Raw genomic sequence first — 16,747 nt, forward strand, 5'->3', positions numbered from 1 at the left:
ATTGTGGACTCCACCTCTCTGGATTTGCTCCTGCCTTCTTCTGAGTGTTGAAGGATCCTGAACTATCATCTCCGTTTCTCCTTAAGCAACACCTCCTTAAGTAGCAGGCTTTACTCTTGCAGTTTACTCTGATACAAGAGTTGGCCTATTTTTAGTCGGCTTTTGTGCAAATGAGTGCTATGCCCCAAGCTCTGAAAGGGGAAACGTCACCACTCACAGGTAGCAGGAGGGCAGGCATTTGGAAGGAAGTTAGTATTTAGTGGGGAGGAGCTGGAGTTTTATTTCTTTTCTTCCACTCATATGACCCTCTTTCTCCCCTCTTTCAGATGCTGTTTGTTTCATACCAGTGTATCTAATTTGCAAAAAATATGTAGAACTTATGAAAGGTTGTTTAGTAGATGGGGGGATAATTGGCTCACTCTATGGAGAAAAAAACAACATAACTTATCCCTACTTAACACTGTAAAGGAAATAGGACAAAAAATGTAGGCGAATATCATGGGAGAGGGATGGGGAAGGATTTCTCATACAAAACTTCAAAAGCATAAAACAAAAAAATTGATGAATTTGATTATATTAAATTAAGGATTTCTATTCAACAAATACCATGGATACTTTTAATAGACACACAAAGGATCAGAAAAGACCACCACAATGTCTGAAACCAACAAGGGTCTATTATTAGTCTAGAAAAAGAAGGAACTCCTGAAAATCAAGAAGAAAAGTACAGAAACTCCATTAGATAAAAAAGCAAAGAAGTTGAAAAGGCAATTTTCAGAAGTAGAGTCCTAAAAGGATGCGCAGGCACATGAAGAGATGCTTAATGGCATTAGTAATGAGACAAATGTCAATTAAACAACAATTAGGCATCCCTTTACATTTTTCAGACTGGAAAAAACAGATAGTGAGGCGATGGCAAGCTTGGGGTTGGAGAAAGGGATGTAGAGATGCAAGGACACTTCTGGAGGTCAATCTGTTCGTGGGTCTACACCCCAAAGAAACTCTTCTATGGATCCCTAGGTTCTCTGGAGGGAGATCTCTAGGGTCTCTGGAGGGAGGTGGAGGCAATTGGGACAGTATGTAAGTGAGATATAAGACATCCTGGAGTATGCAGCGGCTAGAAGCAATTGGGGCAGTAGATAAGATTTACAAGAGGGAATTTGGGAGGATCTGAAAAACATAGTACTAAGTGAAAAATAAACAGATGAGACCTATACTACAAAAGCATTTGCACACAAAACAATATGCATTTTATAAGAATGTATACAAGCAAAGGGCTTCATGTTAAACAAACTAAAATAGTTAGGATGGGAAACGGGATTGTGGATGAAGAAAACAAACTCAGGGGCAAACATGAATGAACTTCAGAAGGCATGTTCTTATTTCTCAGGACCTGCAGAGAGAGTGGCAGATCCATTAGGGAGGATGGGAGGGACAGAACTTCCCGGACACTCAGCTTTAGCAGAATGCCTGACACTCAATATTTGCTTAATGTTTCATGAATGACTATGAATACAAGTCCAACTGGTGACATCATCCAGGATTTCACCAATTCCTTGATGTTATTCTCCTGGAAGTCTGAGGCAGAGGAATCCATGAGTTTGCTTGGCCCAGGGAAGGTAGTAAACTGACCCAATCCTTTGTAACTATTTTCTACAAAAAAGTCCTTTCTACATAAAGTACCAAATTACATGTCTAGAAGATACAGCTTGTTCAGTCCTAAGAAAGACACATATAAAAGCTGAAGCTAGATCAGTTGTCTATCCACAGTCTAGCAGCTTATTGGCACAAGTTCTTCAATAATATTGGTAAGAATTTATTATTATTATTTGAGACAGACTTGCTCTGTTGCCCAGGCTGGAGTGTAGTAGCATGATCTCAGTTCACTGCAACCTCTGCCTCCTGGGTTCAAGTGATTCCCGTGCCTCAGCCTCCCAAGAGCTGGGATTACAGGTGTGCGCCACCACGCCCGGCTAATTTTTGTACTTTTTTTTAGTAGAGACAGGATTTTGCCATGTTAGCCAGGCTAGTCTCAAACTCCTGACCTCAAGCGACCGGCCCGCCTTGGCCTCCCAAAGTGCTGGGATTATTGGCATGAGCCACTGTGCCGGATTTGTTGTCACTCTTTATATAAAGTATAATCTAAGGCAATTACAATCATGCCAGCAATGGCATTTAGCTACTCTTACTGGTAGGAGCCATTCAAGGAATCTAAGCATGAACCTCGGGGTTCAAATGTGATTTTTCTGAATTTGAGATATCAGATCCTCTATCATCAAGGGAGAAATGGTAATTATTTCACAGCTTGTACATAGAATAGGAATTTAGCCTGTTGCTGGGCTAATCTGTTCTCTTCTAGTTCTATTTCTTCCTCTAGCTCATCTCTCATCATTAATCTCCTTGATGGTTGTCTCATTTTTACCTTCTTATTGGCCTAAATCAGCTTTCTCAAACTTGGTATATTGGGCCAAATAGTTGTGGACGTCTGTCCTGTGCCTTGTAGGATGTTTAGCAGCATTGCTGGCCTCTACCCACTAGATGCCAGAAATACTCCCCAGCATGACAACTAAAATTATCTCCAGACATTGTCAAATATCTTCTGGGTGCAAAGCCATCTCTGGCTGAGAGCCACTGGCCTAGACAAAAAACCTGGAACGCACCAGCGCTTTTGTGCAAAACCCATTTTAGAAACGTTCTTATTTGTTTTCTGGATACAAGATACAACATTCCCTTTGCTGCTTCTGGCAAATGTCTAAAATTAGAAGATCAGAGATGATTCTGGGTAACCACCTGGCCACATCTACCTGTGGCAAAAGGAAGGTTTGAGTCCACTTTCTGAATTAACTCAGAGACAAAACAAAATAAAACACAAAAACGTAATCTCCAAACTGAATTAATTATTTGAGCAAATGTGATTTTTGGGTCTCTATTTTACAGGGAAATTGGTGCATTTTCCATTTGCCATGGCCAGGCATGAGCTGACTGCACAGGTGGAGGTGATGAAGAGAGAGAGTTTGGAGAGAGGTGAATGTTTGTTAGGATTCTGTCTCTCAAGCTTTGCCAGTGAATAGGAATATTTTTTCTGGGTTTTGTAAATTTGCAAAAAGAGAATGATCCTGGTATTCTTGAATTGGTTCTTTCGACTCAGTGGCCATATGAGTGGAAAAGCCTGTCCCAAAAATTAAGGTCCATAGAACTAAAAAAACAAAAAAGCGTGCAAAAGTATTGAGGACCTATCTGACATAGTTCAACCAGACGAAATGAGGAAATCCTTGGTTGTTACTGTTAATAGCCCAGCACATCAGAAAATGTTTGTTGTTGATCATGTAGATGATTGTGATAAGAGAGGGGCAGGGGGAATTGGGTTTCAACCTGCTCTTGCTTAGGAGTTTTTACAGTTGTAGTTGTTCTTTCTAATTAACTGATCCAGGACCAGGTTTAGGGAGATTAGATACCTCAAGAGGGTCTTCTAACTTTGAACCAGGGGTTCTAAATCCTCTAGATTTATAGTGGAGAAAACAGAAGCAACTTCTTTTCTCCAGTTCCATGTTTTGATTGAGGGGATGGAGACACATAATGGGTTAGAGGAGGAATTCATTGCCATGGTGATGAGGCCTGGGATATGGTGGACAGTGAAGAACTATGACAAAAAACACTGCAGAGAAAGAAGATGTGGGAGGAGTTGGGAAGCATATGAAAGGAAAAAAAAGCCAAAAGAGAAATGACTAGATTAATAATTTGGAAGCTTAATGGTGTGTGTCTTAGAAGAAAAGTTTTCTGAGCCAGGCACAGTGGTGCATGTCTGTAAGCCCCAGCTTCTCCGGAGGAGGCTGAGACAGGCAGATCTCTTGAGCTAGGGAGTTCAAGGCCAGCCTGGGCAACATAGCAGGACTTGTCTCTAAAAAAAGAAGAAAAGCTTCCTGAATGAAAGAGGCTAGAATCCTGTAGAATAAGTAGATCCTGGCAAACAAGTGACTAAATGAGGAAGAGAGGAAGGGCTTTTTCTGAAGTTCATAGTGAATCCATGGGAACATTAATCCCCAGTCATGCTTGCCATCCATACAGTGCTGCTGCATTCCCAGCCTCCTCTCACGATGCCTCATGAAGGGCAAGTGAAATGAGCCAGAAAAGAGCCCATTTTATAGATGAGAATAAGAAGTTCAGAAGAACGCAGACTTGTTCAAATTTGTAAACGAAAACACTGGTTTTCCTTATCCCATTATAACTCATGGCCACTTGGGCTCAGTAGATTCTCAGAGAGTAGATTTTATGACAATAAGAGCTCAGAAAAATGACTTAAAATGGAATCAAACAGGGTGTGGTGGCTCATGCCTATAATCCCAGCACTTTGGGAGGCCAAGATGGGTGGATCACTTGAGGTCAGGAGTTCAAGACCAGCCTGGCCAACATGGTGAAACCCTGTCTCTACTAAAAATACAAAAAAATTAGCCAGGTGTGATGGCGGGTCCCTGTAATCCAAGCTACTCGGGAGACTGAGGCAGGAGAATTGCTTAAACCCAGGAGGTGGAGGTTGCAGTGAGCAGAGATTGTGCCACTGCACTCCAGCTCTGGGCGACAAAGTGAGACTCTGTCTCAAAAAAAAAGAAAAAAAGAAAAAAATTGAATCGATTTTTCTGGAGAAGAAGGAAGCTAGAGGCGAAAACACCAAAAACAAGAGGAGTATTTCTAAGATTTAAACAAATCTTTACTTTCATGGCAAATTTTACATTTCTCCATTCCATTTAAAATATTTTCCATAGCTTAGCTGAACCAGGCTGAAAGTGGATGTCTGGAGTGGTGGAGGCGTTACACCATGAAGTAGACAGGACAATAAAGGAAGGGGAGATAACAGCCTTCTTTGTTTTGCTGGGTGCCAGTCATTCTCTAAAATTCTTGGAAAATTGAGAAAAAGTTAGTGGGCCATTTCCTTACTGAACTACAAACCCCAGCATCGGGGCAGAGTTATCTCTACAAAGCAGGGAGAGAACGCAACAAAGAGAGCTTGGCCTCACCGCACTCTCTGGCTTTTGGATCACATTTAATGTGAGAGAGTTGAGCCTGTTCTTGGAACGGGCAAACTCAAAAGATTAAGCCACCAGGCCATGTGACCATTCATCCAGGTCGGTGAAGGTTCCAGGACTCAGGGAAAAAGGAGCTAGGCAGGCAATGAAATCAGGTACATGAGAAGAAATCATTTTGTTTTTTTCAACCGTGGTCTGTGTTGAGTAAAAACTCATTTTAGAATTAATAGAGAATTTCTTCATCTGCTCTGAGCAATTGCTGGTTTGATTTTATAGCTGAATTCAATCAACCACACAGGCTCATTGAGCATGTCATAATTTAGTTTTCATTGCAAGAAGAAAATGAGAGTCTATCTCAAATTTTGAAGAAATATTGAGGAAATTAAAAAATTATCTGGATAAAAGTGCATAAGGGGCGCGTGGAAGCAGAGATAAATGAACACTGCCAGCCCTTCATAAATGTATTATTATATTTGTGTATAATTTATCACCTTGGATTTAGGAATGAAAACTGATTATGTTTCAAAAGCAGCTAAGTAGAAACTTACTTGAATTTGAGCAACAGACAGAGCTAAAGAGAAGAGAATAGACAGACTGAAATTGAAACACCCAAGAAAATAGCATTAAGAGCCTGGTGACTGGGAGAAGGTTAGGGATCCTGCCTTCTAGAAGTGTTATATTGGCTCTTGATCCCATAGTCTATATGTAGTGCTTTGGGAATAACGGGGCTTTCCCAGGTGCTAACACTACCAACCAACATAGAGAACCATCAAGGTATAGCATTTCCTCTAATATTATTTCTTTTCAGTCCTTTGAGAAAAGTCAGTTAAAGTAAATGTCATTGTTGTCATGCAGCTTGGAGGCCTGGGAGATATGAGGTCTTGTGAAAATGTGCTAATTTGAACATTGCGAATCAGGAGGAGTTGGGGAAGGGAAGGAGGGTCCTGCCAACTTTTTTCTGTCATGAAAAATGAAGAGGACTATGGCTGGTACTCCAAGCTGGAGCAATGCCCTTCTCTATGAATGCATAAAAGATGCAGGTAGACTTGAGCGGGGGGTACCCAGAGAGGCCCTTGAGGCTGGAGAGATTTAGCCTGAACCTGTGAGTTGGGCATGCCTCCCTTGGGGCATCCTCCAGAATGCTGGGCAAATTGCTGGCAGATTCAGGGCCTTACACATAGCACAGGGCAGTGAGAAAGCATAGTGGTTAACAGTGTGGGCTCCTGAGTCAGATTAACCTGGGTTTGAATATGAACACTGTCAATTCTTGGCTATGTGATTTTAGGCAAATACCTTACTTCTCTAAAGCCTGTTTCTCTCGTCTTTAAAATGGAAATAACAGTATATCAGTCTCATAAGATTCGCTGCTGCCTGGAACAGTGTAAGCACTCAATAAATGGTAGTTTTGAGGGTTATTTTATTTCTAAAGCCATATGTAGTCAAGTGCCATCATATGACAAATGGTAAGTGCAGCAGTCGTAAGGCATGGCTTAGGCACTTGGGAGCCCATGACAAACAGCCGTCCTGAGAGCTCCCTGGGAGGAGTACCAACATCCGATCCCCATTATGCAGCTCTGGACCCCATTAGCCTCCCAGCTCCAGTATCCTACCTCATTCCCAAATGACCCGATAGACACAGTAACTGGTCCCGTGTTGCGACACGATTAGGATTTTTGCATAAGAGTTCAAGTTAAACAGATGTGAGTCATCTTATTCTTTGGTTCCATAGCATTTGGCTAGGCAAATTTCATATTCTCTTGGCTTCCTTTTTCTCCAGTGCCCAAGACCAAATAGTGGAAGCAGAAAGAAATGTCAATGGCTGCAAGGACGCAGGGGGAACCATCACTCCTATATGCCTTCCACTGGAAGTGAGACTGGAAGGGTATCAGTCTGGATTTGTTGACACCTTTGATGATTCTGTAGGAGGCTTTGCCAATGTCTTATATTTTGAAATTCATGGCAAGACATAAGCAACAGATTTGGCAAGAGGAAATATTATAACTTGAAAATGGGACAGATTACTAGAAAAGCAGCACAACCAGAAAGAAGGGAAGGGAAAAAAAGGATGACAGAATAAAGGGGAAAGAGAGAAAAGTAAAAAAGGAAATTGAAGAGAATTAAGTGTTCTGGTGCTGATGAAGTTTAAGAATTAGGAAGTGATAATAACAATAATAGTTATAAAAGTAGGAATGAGATGGTTAGAAAGCCTCAAACAAAAACGTTAGGAAGGAGGGGGTCTTTCAGGCATTAGGTGATCCATCTCCTTTCTTTATGGCTAAAGAAAAAAAGAAAGAGAAAAAAGAAGAGAAATAGAGAACCCTGCGTGTCTGGGCCTTTGGGTCTAGGGGATTGGACTATGATCTATGAGACTCTTTCCACAACTAATAATCTATGAATTTATAAGTCATGTATGTTTTTCAGATTCCTTTTTTTGGTTAAGACTTATTTGGCTAAATCACTGTGGTCTGTGTAACTTCCGATGAAAGCCATGTTGTGATGGATGACGTGAATGCGTTTGATTTTTCGCAGCTCTCAAAAAGTCAGGATCATAATGCCCTTCAAAGTTCTAAGTAGCTTATACAGTGTGATCATGTTTTTTAAAAAGTCGACCAGCCTTCAGGTATGTCCTGGGCCTAATATGCTGCTTTTGGGGAGGTAAGAATCTAGGCTAGAACCAGGTCCTAGAACTTTGTGGCACTCATTTGGGTGATTCCTCAGTTTCCTTGTTCAGCTCTATGATATCTGTTTCCTTGGTGTCCAGGTTTTCCATTAAATACAGCATATCAGAAGAGACTCGAGAGCCAGCCACAATGTTGATCCCACTGATCTCTGAGGATGTTTCTGTGTCAATTAAAAGAGCTGGCTGAGAGCTCATGGGGTCTGGACTTAGGTTTCCCAGGGAAGTGTGGCTGGACTCCAGGAATCCTGGAAGACTCCACCTTTTTAGAAAGGTATCACCAGGGTCTTCTTCACAGTTGAATATATTTTCCTCAGCGCTGGCTGAAACAGTCTGGGGACTGGGGCCTCCAGGAGGTGTCTCCTTCTCTGAGGGAGACAGGATGGATCCCATGGGGCCCTGCTGCTGCTCAGTCTTGCTTGGCTGAACCCCTGTAAACTCAGAGCTCAAGATGGAGGTAGCGGAATCATGGTGGTAGCCGCCTGATGTGGGCACTGGTGCTTCGGCTGCTGTGATCAATACCTCAGGTACCAGTGGCATTTTGATGGGGGAAGTTCTCACACTGGACTGTGGGGTCAGGCTCTGTAAAGTGCTTGTCTGGCTGGTCTCCCTGATGGTGGACAGCTCTCCCATGCTGAAGTGCAGCGTGGGGCTTCCTTCTGGGAAGCAGGATTTCTTCCAGGTGGGTGAGGCCCTGGGGGGGTTTCTTGAGGGCACATCCAGTAGGTCCCTGGCTGGGCTGAGGTCATCTCGGGGTAAGAACATGGAGCTGTCACTTGTCTGCCTCCTGTAGCTTCTTCTTCTGGGGCTGGAGGGGTGTTCGTGGGCACTCAGGAACCGCTTGACTCTTCTTATCATGGAATGCCGATGGCCATGCTTCTCATAATCCCACAGCCACTCCTCGTCAGGAAAGTCGGACCCAGACAGCCTGAAACACACAATGACAAGATCCAGGCAGAGTAGCTTCGGGGGCCTAGCTTTGGGGGCAGAGTCTCAAAGTTAAGAGATGACTTTGGTATTTTTGCCTTATAGATTTTTTAAATGGGGGTTTGAGGGCTTGAGATAGTCTAGCAGAGGCTCACACACTTTTTGATCTCAGATCCCTTTTAAACTCTTAAAAATTATTGCGTATCCCAAAGAGATTTGCTTATGTGGGTTATATCTATTACTCTTTACTGTATTTAAAATTATAACTGTGGAATGTCTGAAACACAAGCATGTACAAGCACACATTCCGTTGACTGCTAAGTGATGACATCACCACATATCTTGTGGCCTCTGGAAAATTCCACTGGACACTCTTGACAGTATGAGAATGAAAAAGGCAAATAACATGTTGTGCTATTATGAAAACATTTTTGACCTTCAGGACTCTCTGGAGTGGTCTTAGGGATCCCCAGATATCCCCAGACTACACTTTGAGAATCACCGATCTAGAGACTTGGACATTAAGAAATATCTATATATCTATATCTATGAATCTATCTGTCTGTCTGTCTATCTATCTATCTATCTATCTATCTATCTATCTATCTGTCATCTAGTATATGTTCTTTCTCCCTTAGTACAGTTGAATTAAGGCCAAGTTTCCCAAGGACCCATAAAACCCCCCTTAACAATGGATCATAGGTAAATTCACGAGCGTGCGATGCCCAGCTCACATTTATTGACTATATACTAAGGCCCAGCTAAGCACCTCCTATGCATTGATTCATTTAGTTATCACAATAATTAGATGAGTTGGTATTAGTATTATATCATTACTATACAGTGAGGTATTACTGTATTACTATAAAGTGAGGTATTAGTAGCCTCACTTTACAAATGAGGAAACTGAGGCCTGGAGAGATTCACTAAATGTACGTAGCTAGTTAGAGCAAATTTGGAAGTCTGGCTCCAAGCCCTTGCTCCTAATCGCTTTGATGGAAAGCCTCCTACACAGGGGTCAAGGGATGAGCTAGAGCCCAGGGTGGAATAGTGAGTAAAGCACAGTCCTTGCTCAGAGGTAATTTGTAAACATTCCTGATAAGGCTTTGCATTTATGTCTGTACAATTAGGGTTAAAAAAAGAGAAATTGGAACCTTGTGGAAAGGATATATTCATCCAGTTAGGGTGAACTCGCATCGCGATTGGGCTCTGCTTGCGATAAAATTTGATGGATTGGCTACCAAGAATTTCCTGCTGAATTTCTACCATTTAAAAAATAAAACAAATAATTCTACCATTTAATTAGTTAATTTATTTATTTGAGACAGAGTCTTACTCTGTCGCCCAGGCTGGAGTGTAGTGGTGTGATCTCGGCTCACTGCAACCTCTGTCTCCCAGGTTCAAGTGATTCTCATGCCTCAGCCTCCCCAATAGCTGGGATTACAGGTGGGTGCTAACACACCCAGCTAATTTTTGTATTTTTAATAGAGAGGGAGTTTTACCATGTTGGCCAGGCTGGTCTCGAACTCCTGACCTCAAATAATCTGCCTACCTTGCCCTCCCAAAGTGCTGGGATTACAGGCATGAGCCACCACACTTGGCCAAACCTACCATTTTAAATCTCCTTCAGGACTGACATAAAATGAATAATTGAGGTGAGATAAGCCTGTTTGGTAGTTTGGTCTACTCTGGCCTCAGATTACATAGTTATTTGCCACACATCTCTGTGGAATTACAGCCTTAATGGGGTTTGAAGAACAACTTAAAGCCTTGCCCTTGAACTACAAATGCTCATCATGCTAGCTCTGGGAGCAACAGTAACCAGCTGGTCCCAGTCCACTATTGGTAGTGACATCTCTGGTGACAAGATGCCGGGTGCATTTTATGTGACATGAAGGAAAACATTGGGACAGTATAATATTGGTGTAACTTGAAAGGGCAAAGCAAGCAGCCAAAGAAACGTCATTCCTCATGTTTATGAATAAAACATGGATGACTGAGATGATTAACTGGCTGAATGTCCCGGGACGGCGTTCGATTACAACCTTGTGCTGTTTTTCTAAAGCCCCAGCAGCGCCCTTGGCTACCAGATAGCCTTCTGACCCACCCTCCACTGTGTGAGGGTCAGATTCTATTACATCGACTTGAGAAATGCAGACTCATGCTTCAGTGGCCTTGGTGACCCTGCTGGGTGGATTGCATTTGGTCAGCTCTCCAGTCACACTCCACAGGCACCCATTTAGTTAGGGAGGAGGACACCAGAGGAGCCACAAGTGAACTTGTTCACTAACACAGCCACTCTGGATGTGTTCTGGGAATCAAGGACAAGCTGGCAATCTCTCTATATAGGACAGGTGTCTGTCTTCCATTTGGGATCTCAACTATTTATTTAGGATTTGTTTTTTTAAACTACCTCTAAAGGTTGCAATCTTGTAAGAAAGACAGTCTTCTAGGAAAAAAGTTTATATTTTTAATACTTCAAACTTTGTGACTCAAAAGACAAAAACCTTATGCCCTGGTATAGGACATATGTATTATACCTTCAACTGCAGCAAGAGGTATAAACCCCTGGGTCATAGATGGGGGAAAATAGACAAGTTGCAACAAGCAAACTGCAAAACGTCTGGTGCTCTTGCTAATGTTGAACTGATTCATAACTGACATTGGGTAGGTCTGCCAAGAAGACCCTATTGTACCTTCCTGGCTCATAAGACTATGGAGTGGATGCATGAGGTTTATCTGTTTATTCACCCGACTAAATTTATTGAGCACTTATCATAAACAATTTGTTGCATTAGGTACCTTTTAAATTATCACTTAAAAGGAGGGAGAAGACATATAAATAAATATTTACATTTGGGGCAAAGCAAGTTTTTGAGCTAGGCTTTGACACTGAGTGGGAATTGGATGGATAGAAAAGGGACAGAGCATTCCAGGTGAAAGAAGTGACTTGAACAAATAAGGCAGCAGGAAAGTTTAGGGTGTTTGTGAGAAATAGGAGATACTTGAATCTGTGTGAAACACACAGAAAAGTGTCAGGCCTAGGCTGGAAAGAGGTCCTTGGACCGTGCCATGAAGAGTCGTATACCAGGTTGTGGGATGTGAACTTTATCCCGGAGACAGAGGGCAGCTGTGGATTGTCTTTGAGAATGGAGGGCATTGCTAGGGTTGTGTGGTGTGGGTAGGGGTGTCCATGGTGGAAGGGTACACAAAAAGCAACGTCGATGACTGCTTTAGATAAGAAACATGACTTGAAAACTTTTCAGTCCTTTAGTCTGAAACAGGGTCTTTAGAAGCACACTTGGTGATCAGTGCTCTGGGGGGCAGTTTTAAGTATCTTACACTGAGTGGTGAATGATGCCCTCCAGGTCTTAATGCTGTAACAGAGCAGTAGGGAAACTCCCCAGCATGACAAACCTAAAGACATTTCTTCTAAATGCTTCCATGGAAGATCTCATTGCCAACACACAGTGTTCATCTCCTCCTTTCTCTGGTAGCCACTATTCGCAATATGACAGCAGAAGCTGTGCTTTAAGAACAAAATAGTTTAAAATAGAATACATATTTATTTATTTATTTAGAGACAAAGCCTCACTCTGTGACCCAGGCTGGAATGCAGTGGCACAATCATGGCTCACTGTAGCCTTGACCTCTTGGGCTAAAGTGATCATCCCACCTTAGCCTCCCAAGTAACTAGGACCGTGGGCGTGCACCACCATGCCTGGCTAATTTTTTATTTTTGGTAGAGATGGGGTCTCCCTATGTTGCCCAGGCTGGTCTTGAACTCCTGGCCTCAAGTGGTCCTCCCGTCTTGGCTTCCCAAAGTGTTGGGATTATAGGCGAGAGCCACCACACTCAGCCTTAGAATAGTTTGAAAGAGTATTTCCCAAATGGGAGGCTGGAGTATAAATTTTAGTTTCTTTTATGTTTTTTTTTTGTGCTCCTTATTTGATATTTAAAGTGTCCTCTTAGTCTAGGGTTAGTACAATCCTGAGGCTCAATATAATACCACTTAACCAACTAATAGCAGAAATATTATACGATAGAATAAAAGTACCCTCATTATATTCCTATGTATTAGGGAGAGTCAGCTGAAAAAGCTAGGTTTTATGTTCTGGAACTTATTTGGACTGAGAGAGGCAGGTAATTAGAGATAGGAGGACATTCATGGAAAGTGTCATGCGGCCATCAGTTTCCAGGGATAAAATTTGAGCACTGTCTCTGTGGTGGGAAAAATAATTTATTTTGAGAGCTTGCAGAGCCAGGATTGCTGTGTCTATGCTGACACCAACCAGCTGTGTGATCTTTGGGGACTCATTTAATCTCTTGTGACTTAGCATCATTCTTGGTAAGCTGGTGATAATTATCCTTTACCTGCCTTTTAGGTTGTTTGAAAGTTCAAAAGGGGTGACCTGTGTAGAAAAGCTTTGAAAGTAGAAGATGTAAAAAGGACTCTGTCAATGACTGGCAAACTTTCAGAAGTGGTTTCCAAGTTATCATTGACTTCTCAGACAGGGTTGGAGGAGATGATAATGTGTGTCTGAAGGTCACCCCCTTTTCTTCTTCAAGATTGTCCTTTTAAAAATGTTACTACACCTAGGAGATATAACTTAACAATTAACACCTTCAAAAGGGATGACTTAGCCATTTAATGATAAGCCATTTAATGATAGGGCACTGGGTGGGTGAAGAGGAAATATAAGAACTGGAAGAAGCCGGGTTATTTGAGGGAAGGGAGAGAGGTCTGCTCCAATGGTGAAAATTGTGGAGACAGACTGCCCTGACCTTGCCTCTCAATATTGTTTTTTTTTTTTGTGCCATTTGCCAAACATCATCAAACCCTGCAATACACACTTATTGTGCAATAGAAACCATCAATACAAAAATATAGAAAACATGAGAATGAGAACGGTTGTGTCACATATTGGTCTATTTTTGAAAGGGAGAAGAGTAAAAGAAGGAGAAAGAGAAAAGGTTATCTTAAGCCAGTCAGGCTGGTTAGTTATAGTTGAGTCCAGAAGAAGGGAGAGCATGCATTATTTCCACAGGTTAGGTAGATGTCTGGATTAAAATTATTTTAATCTCAAGTGTTAATAAAAAACCCAAATTTCAAAATACATATGGAATACCTACACAAACATCAGCCCCATGGTTTCCCTTGCAAATGACAAATATCCAAGGGCATAAGCAGCCATGATTTAATTAGAAACTTTAAAAGATGCTTGGGCTGGTCAGGGGTGCAGAAGAACATGCTTCACCCTCTGCTGCCATAACAAAGAGGCAAGAAATAGGCTGATGAAGATGTCAGCAGACTGCCATACTTGTTGGGGTGTGTCTAATATAGAAAGACAAAAATAGCCCTGATTGCTTGAAGGATTTAATGCATTTCTCCAAAGAAAGCTTTTTGCAAAGCAACCCCCTTCTCACGAGAGTGATTAGGTAAATATAGAGCTTCAAAAAGATTGAAAGATAAAACTGGATGATGCTTGTCTCTCTTTCTCTGCTCTACTTTTGAAGCAGTATTTTGACAATTTAAATTCGAATAATAAGAGGCCTTTTTAACAGAATTGAAATGAGGAATTTAGGAAAATGATATTTAGTATGATGAATTCTACTTCTCACTGCAGATTTATTGTTTTCAAATTGCTAGTGTACTCACAGTCAGGCGACTGCCTTGGAGGGAGCCGATAATTTGCCTGAGAATCTATCAGGGCAGAGACATGTGTGGAGAAGCATTTTTTTCATGGGCAAAGCAAAATGTACTCTTCAAACCCATCTGAGGCGCATGCGGCTATTTTTAACCATCTGCACTGCAGAATCATCATCAAAGCTGTAGCCAAGGATTTATAAAATGGGCAAGGCAACCCTCCCTCTGAGCTGGGAGGTGTGGGGCTAAGGGTTATGAGGAAAATCCAGTGGACCAAATATTGTATTCATCCAGCCTCCCCCAACCCTCTTTCAGGTGGACAGTTCCAAGCTCCAGAGCATCCTAGAAGGTAGCCCAGAAAGCTGCATTTAGGGCTGATGACCCCACTACTACCCGTGTTGGCCTATCTAGTCATTGAACCAAGGGCTTTGGCAAATCTGGTTGAAGAAGTGGCCTCTTGTGCCTTTAAAGAGGCTTATCTAGCTACATCCTACCACCCTGGTTATGTTCTCTCGGCTCTTGCTGGCTGACACAAAAAGAAGTTATGGCCAAAAGTGGGGGTTCACTTAAAGTTCCCTCTTTAATATTGTTATATTCTATAGGAATTTTGTTAAAAAAGGAAATCAAGCCATGTACACATCTGATACCATTTAAAGATGAAAACTGATTGCCCATGGTGACCTCACATCACAGTATGAAAGAATCCTTGAGTAAGTTCTAAAATTATAAACTTAATGCACATTCATCTCCTTGGAAGTTTCCATTTCTCCTTCCTTTCTGGTACATTAAGTGAAAAATCAATGTTCCCAGAATACACTTTTGTTGAAGTTAGTAATTCAGAATTTGAGATATTTTTGGTAGTTTGTAATATAAGCAGGCAATTGTATGTATCAGACTACGTATTTTCTTGTAAAGCTAAAATATTTGAATATAGTTGACTAAAAAGGATTACTAAGTATCATCAACATAGAAGTATATTTAACCACACTTTAATAAAGTCTTCACTCACTAAAATATGTATTTTGGTATATTTGAATTAATATCACTAAAAATAATTCTGACCTACTGTATAACCCTAAATATTTTGTGCACATTAAGTACATTTGCATGTTTATATAATTACTAAAAAATCATGTTATTGTTACATATTGGTAGAACTTTCCGAATAAAGATAGATAAGTAGAAATTATTATTTCTGACAAAGTTTCATAGTACCAAATACGTCTTAAATAAATTCCTCAACCCCTAGCCAGAAGGAGCTCTTTAAAATTTTGAATATTTTTCCTCTTTACTAAGTGGATCCTTAATTGACTTCATAGACCCCCTTTTTAAGATTATTATATATGTGAGAACATTTTGACATAATTATTTGAATTATAGCAGAAGAGCCCAATAAAACAAAGCTCTTTAAATGGGATTACAGTCAGCAGTTTAAAGTTTACAGGCTTGGAGCATGCTTTTAGATTAGCAAGACAGTTAGAGCAAGCACTCTGGACACACTTGATAAGTGTGTATCCATTTCATAAGCAGTTACAGCCTCTCTTCTCCAGAATTTCAAATCCTTTAGCTGTTATGAATGGATAGTTTGTTAGGGTTTTTCCAATGCCCTTAAGGGATTATCTTCTTTACTGTTGGCTGTTTTGATTTTCAAGATAGGACTAAAGGGCATTATGAGACTTCAGGTCTTAAATTTCTGTGTTTCATTCCTCAGAGTCTTAAACATTTGTGTTAATGGGTAATCCCAAGTAATTGAAAGATAGTAAGAATTTTGAAGTGACTTATGATGATATAATGTGAAGACAGGCATTCTAACTCTACCTCAAGCCAGTTGTGACAGGATAGTTCTGGACCTTGATTTTTGTTCATTTGTTTTTAAGAATTATTTTCAGCAACACTGGCTTGAATTTAAGCACTTAAAATTTCTTTGGGTAAAGTTATTTTTATCATGCATGTGTTTATTATTGTCCCAGGAAAACTCATTATTACATTAGGGTTTGGGTATATTTTCTCGCTGTGCATCTTACAGACAATGTTCTTTTGGCTACTTGTGGGTGTTTTCTCGATCTTGGTTAATAGCATCTCCATAGTTAAGCTAATGAAAAGATGCCTTAATTAAAATGCAGATCAAGGCTGGGAACGGTGGCTCCCACCAGTAATCCCAACACTTTGGGAGGCCTTGGTGGGAGGATCTCTTGAGATCAGGAGTTCAAGACCAGAGTGGGTAACATAGCCAGATCTTTGCCTCTTAAAAAAAAAGCCAGGCATGGTGACATGCACCTGTAGTCCCAGCTACTCAGGAGGCTGAGGCAGGAAGATCGCTTGAGCCTAGGAGTTCGAGGCTGCAGTGGGCTGTGATTGCACCACTGTACACTCCATCCTGGGTGACAGAGGGAGTCCCTGTCTCAAAAATACAAAAGGCAAAAACCAAACAAAAGCAAGAACAAAACTCCAGCAGATTAGAAATGATTCCACAGT

At 41.2% G+C, this 16,747-nt stretch overlaps 2 protein-coding genes across 7 annotated transcripts in view; one reads left to right on the plus strand and one right to left on the minus strand.

The window, feature by feature from the left end:
- Window positions 1–16,747, plus strand: part of RAB3IP (RAB3A interacting protein) — a 186,153-nt gene that overhangs the window by 22,795 nt on the left and 146,611 nt on the right. The gene's annotated exons all lie outside the window — the stretch shown is intronic.
- Window positions 4,672–16,747, minus strand: part of BEST3 (bestrophin 3) — a 53,992-nt gene continuing 41,916 nt past the window's right edge. For all 6 annotated transcript variants that reach the window (XM_063785891.1, XM_009425814.5, XM_522466.7 and 3 more), the window contains one exon: window positions 4,672–8,626. In XM_063785891.1, the coding sequence (XP_063641961.1) occupies window positions 7,720–8,626 (907 nt within the window). In that variant the 3' untranslated portion in view covers window positions 4,672–7,719. The remainder of the gene's footprint in view (window positions 8,627–16,747) is intronic.

Source organism: Pan troglodytes, chromosome 10, assembly GCF_028858775.2.
Source record: "Pan troglodytes isolate AG18354 chromosome 10, NHGRI_mPanTro3-v2.0_pri, whole genome shotgun sequence".
Lineage (NCBI taxonomy): Eukaryota > Metazoa > Chordata > Mammalia > Primates > Hominidae > Pan > Pan troglodytes.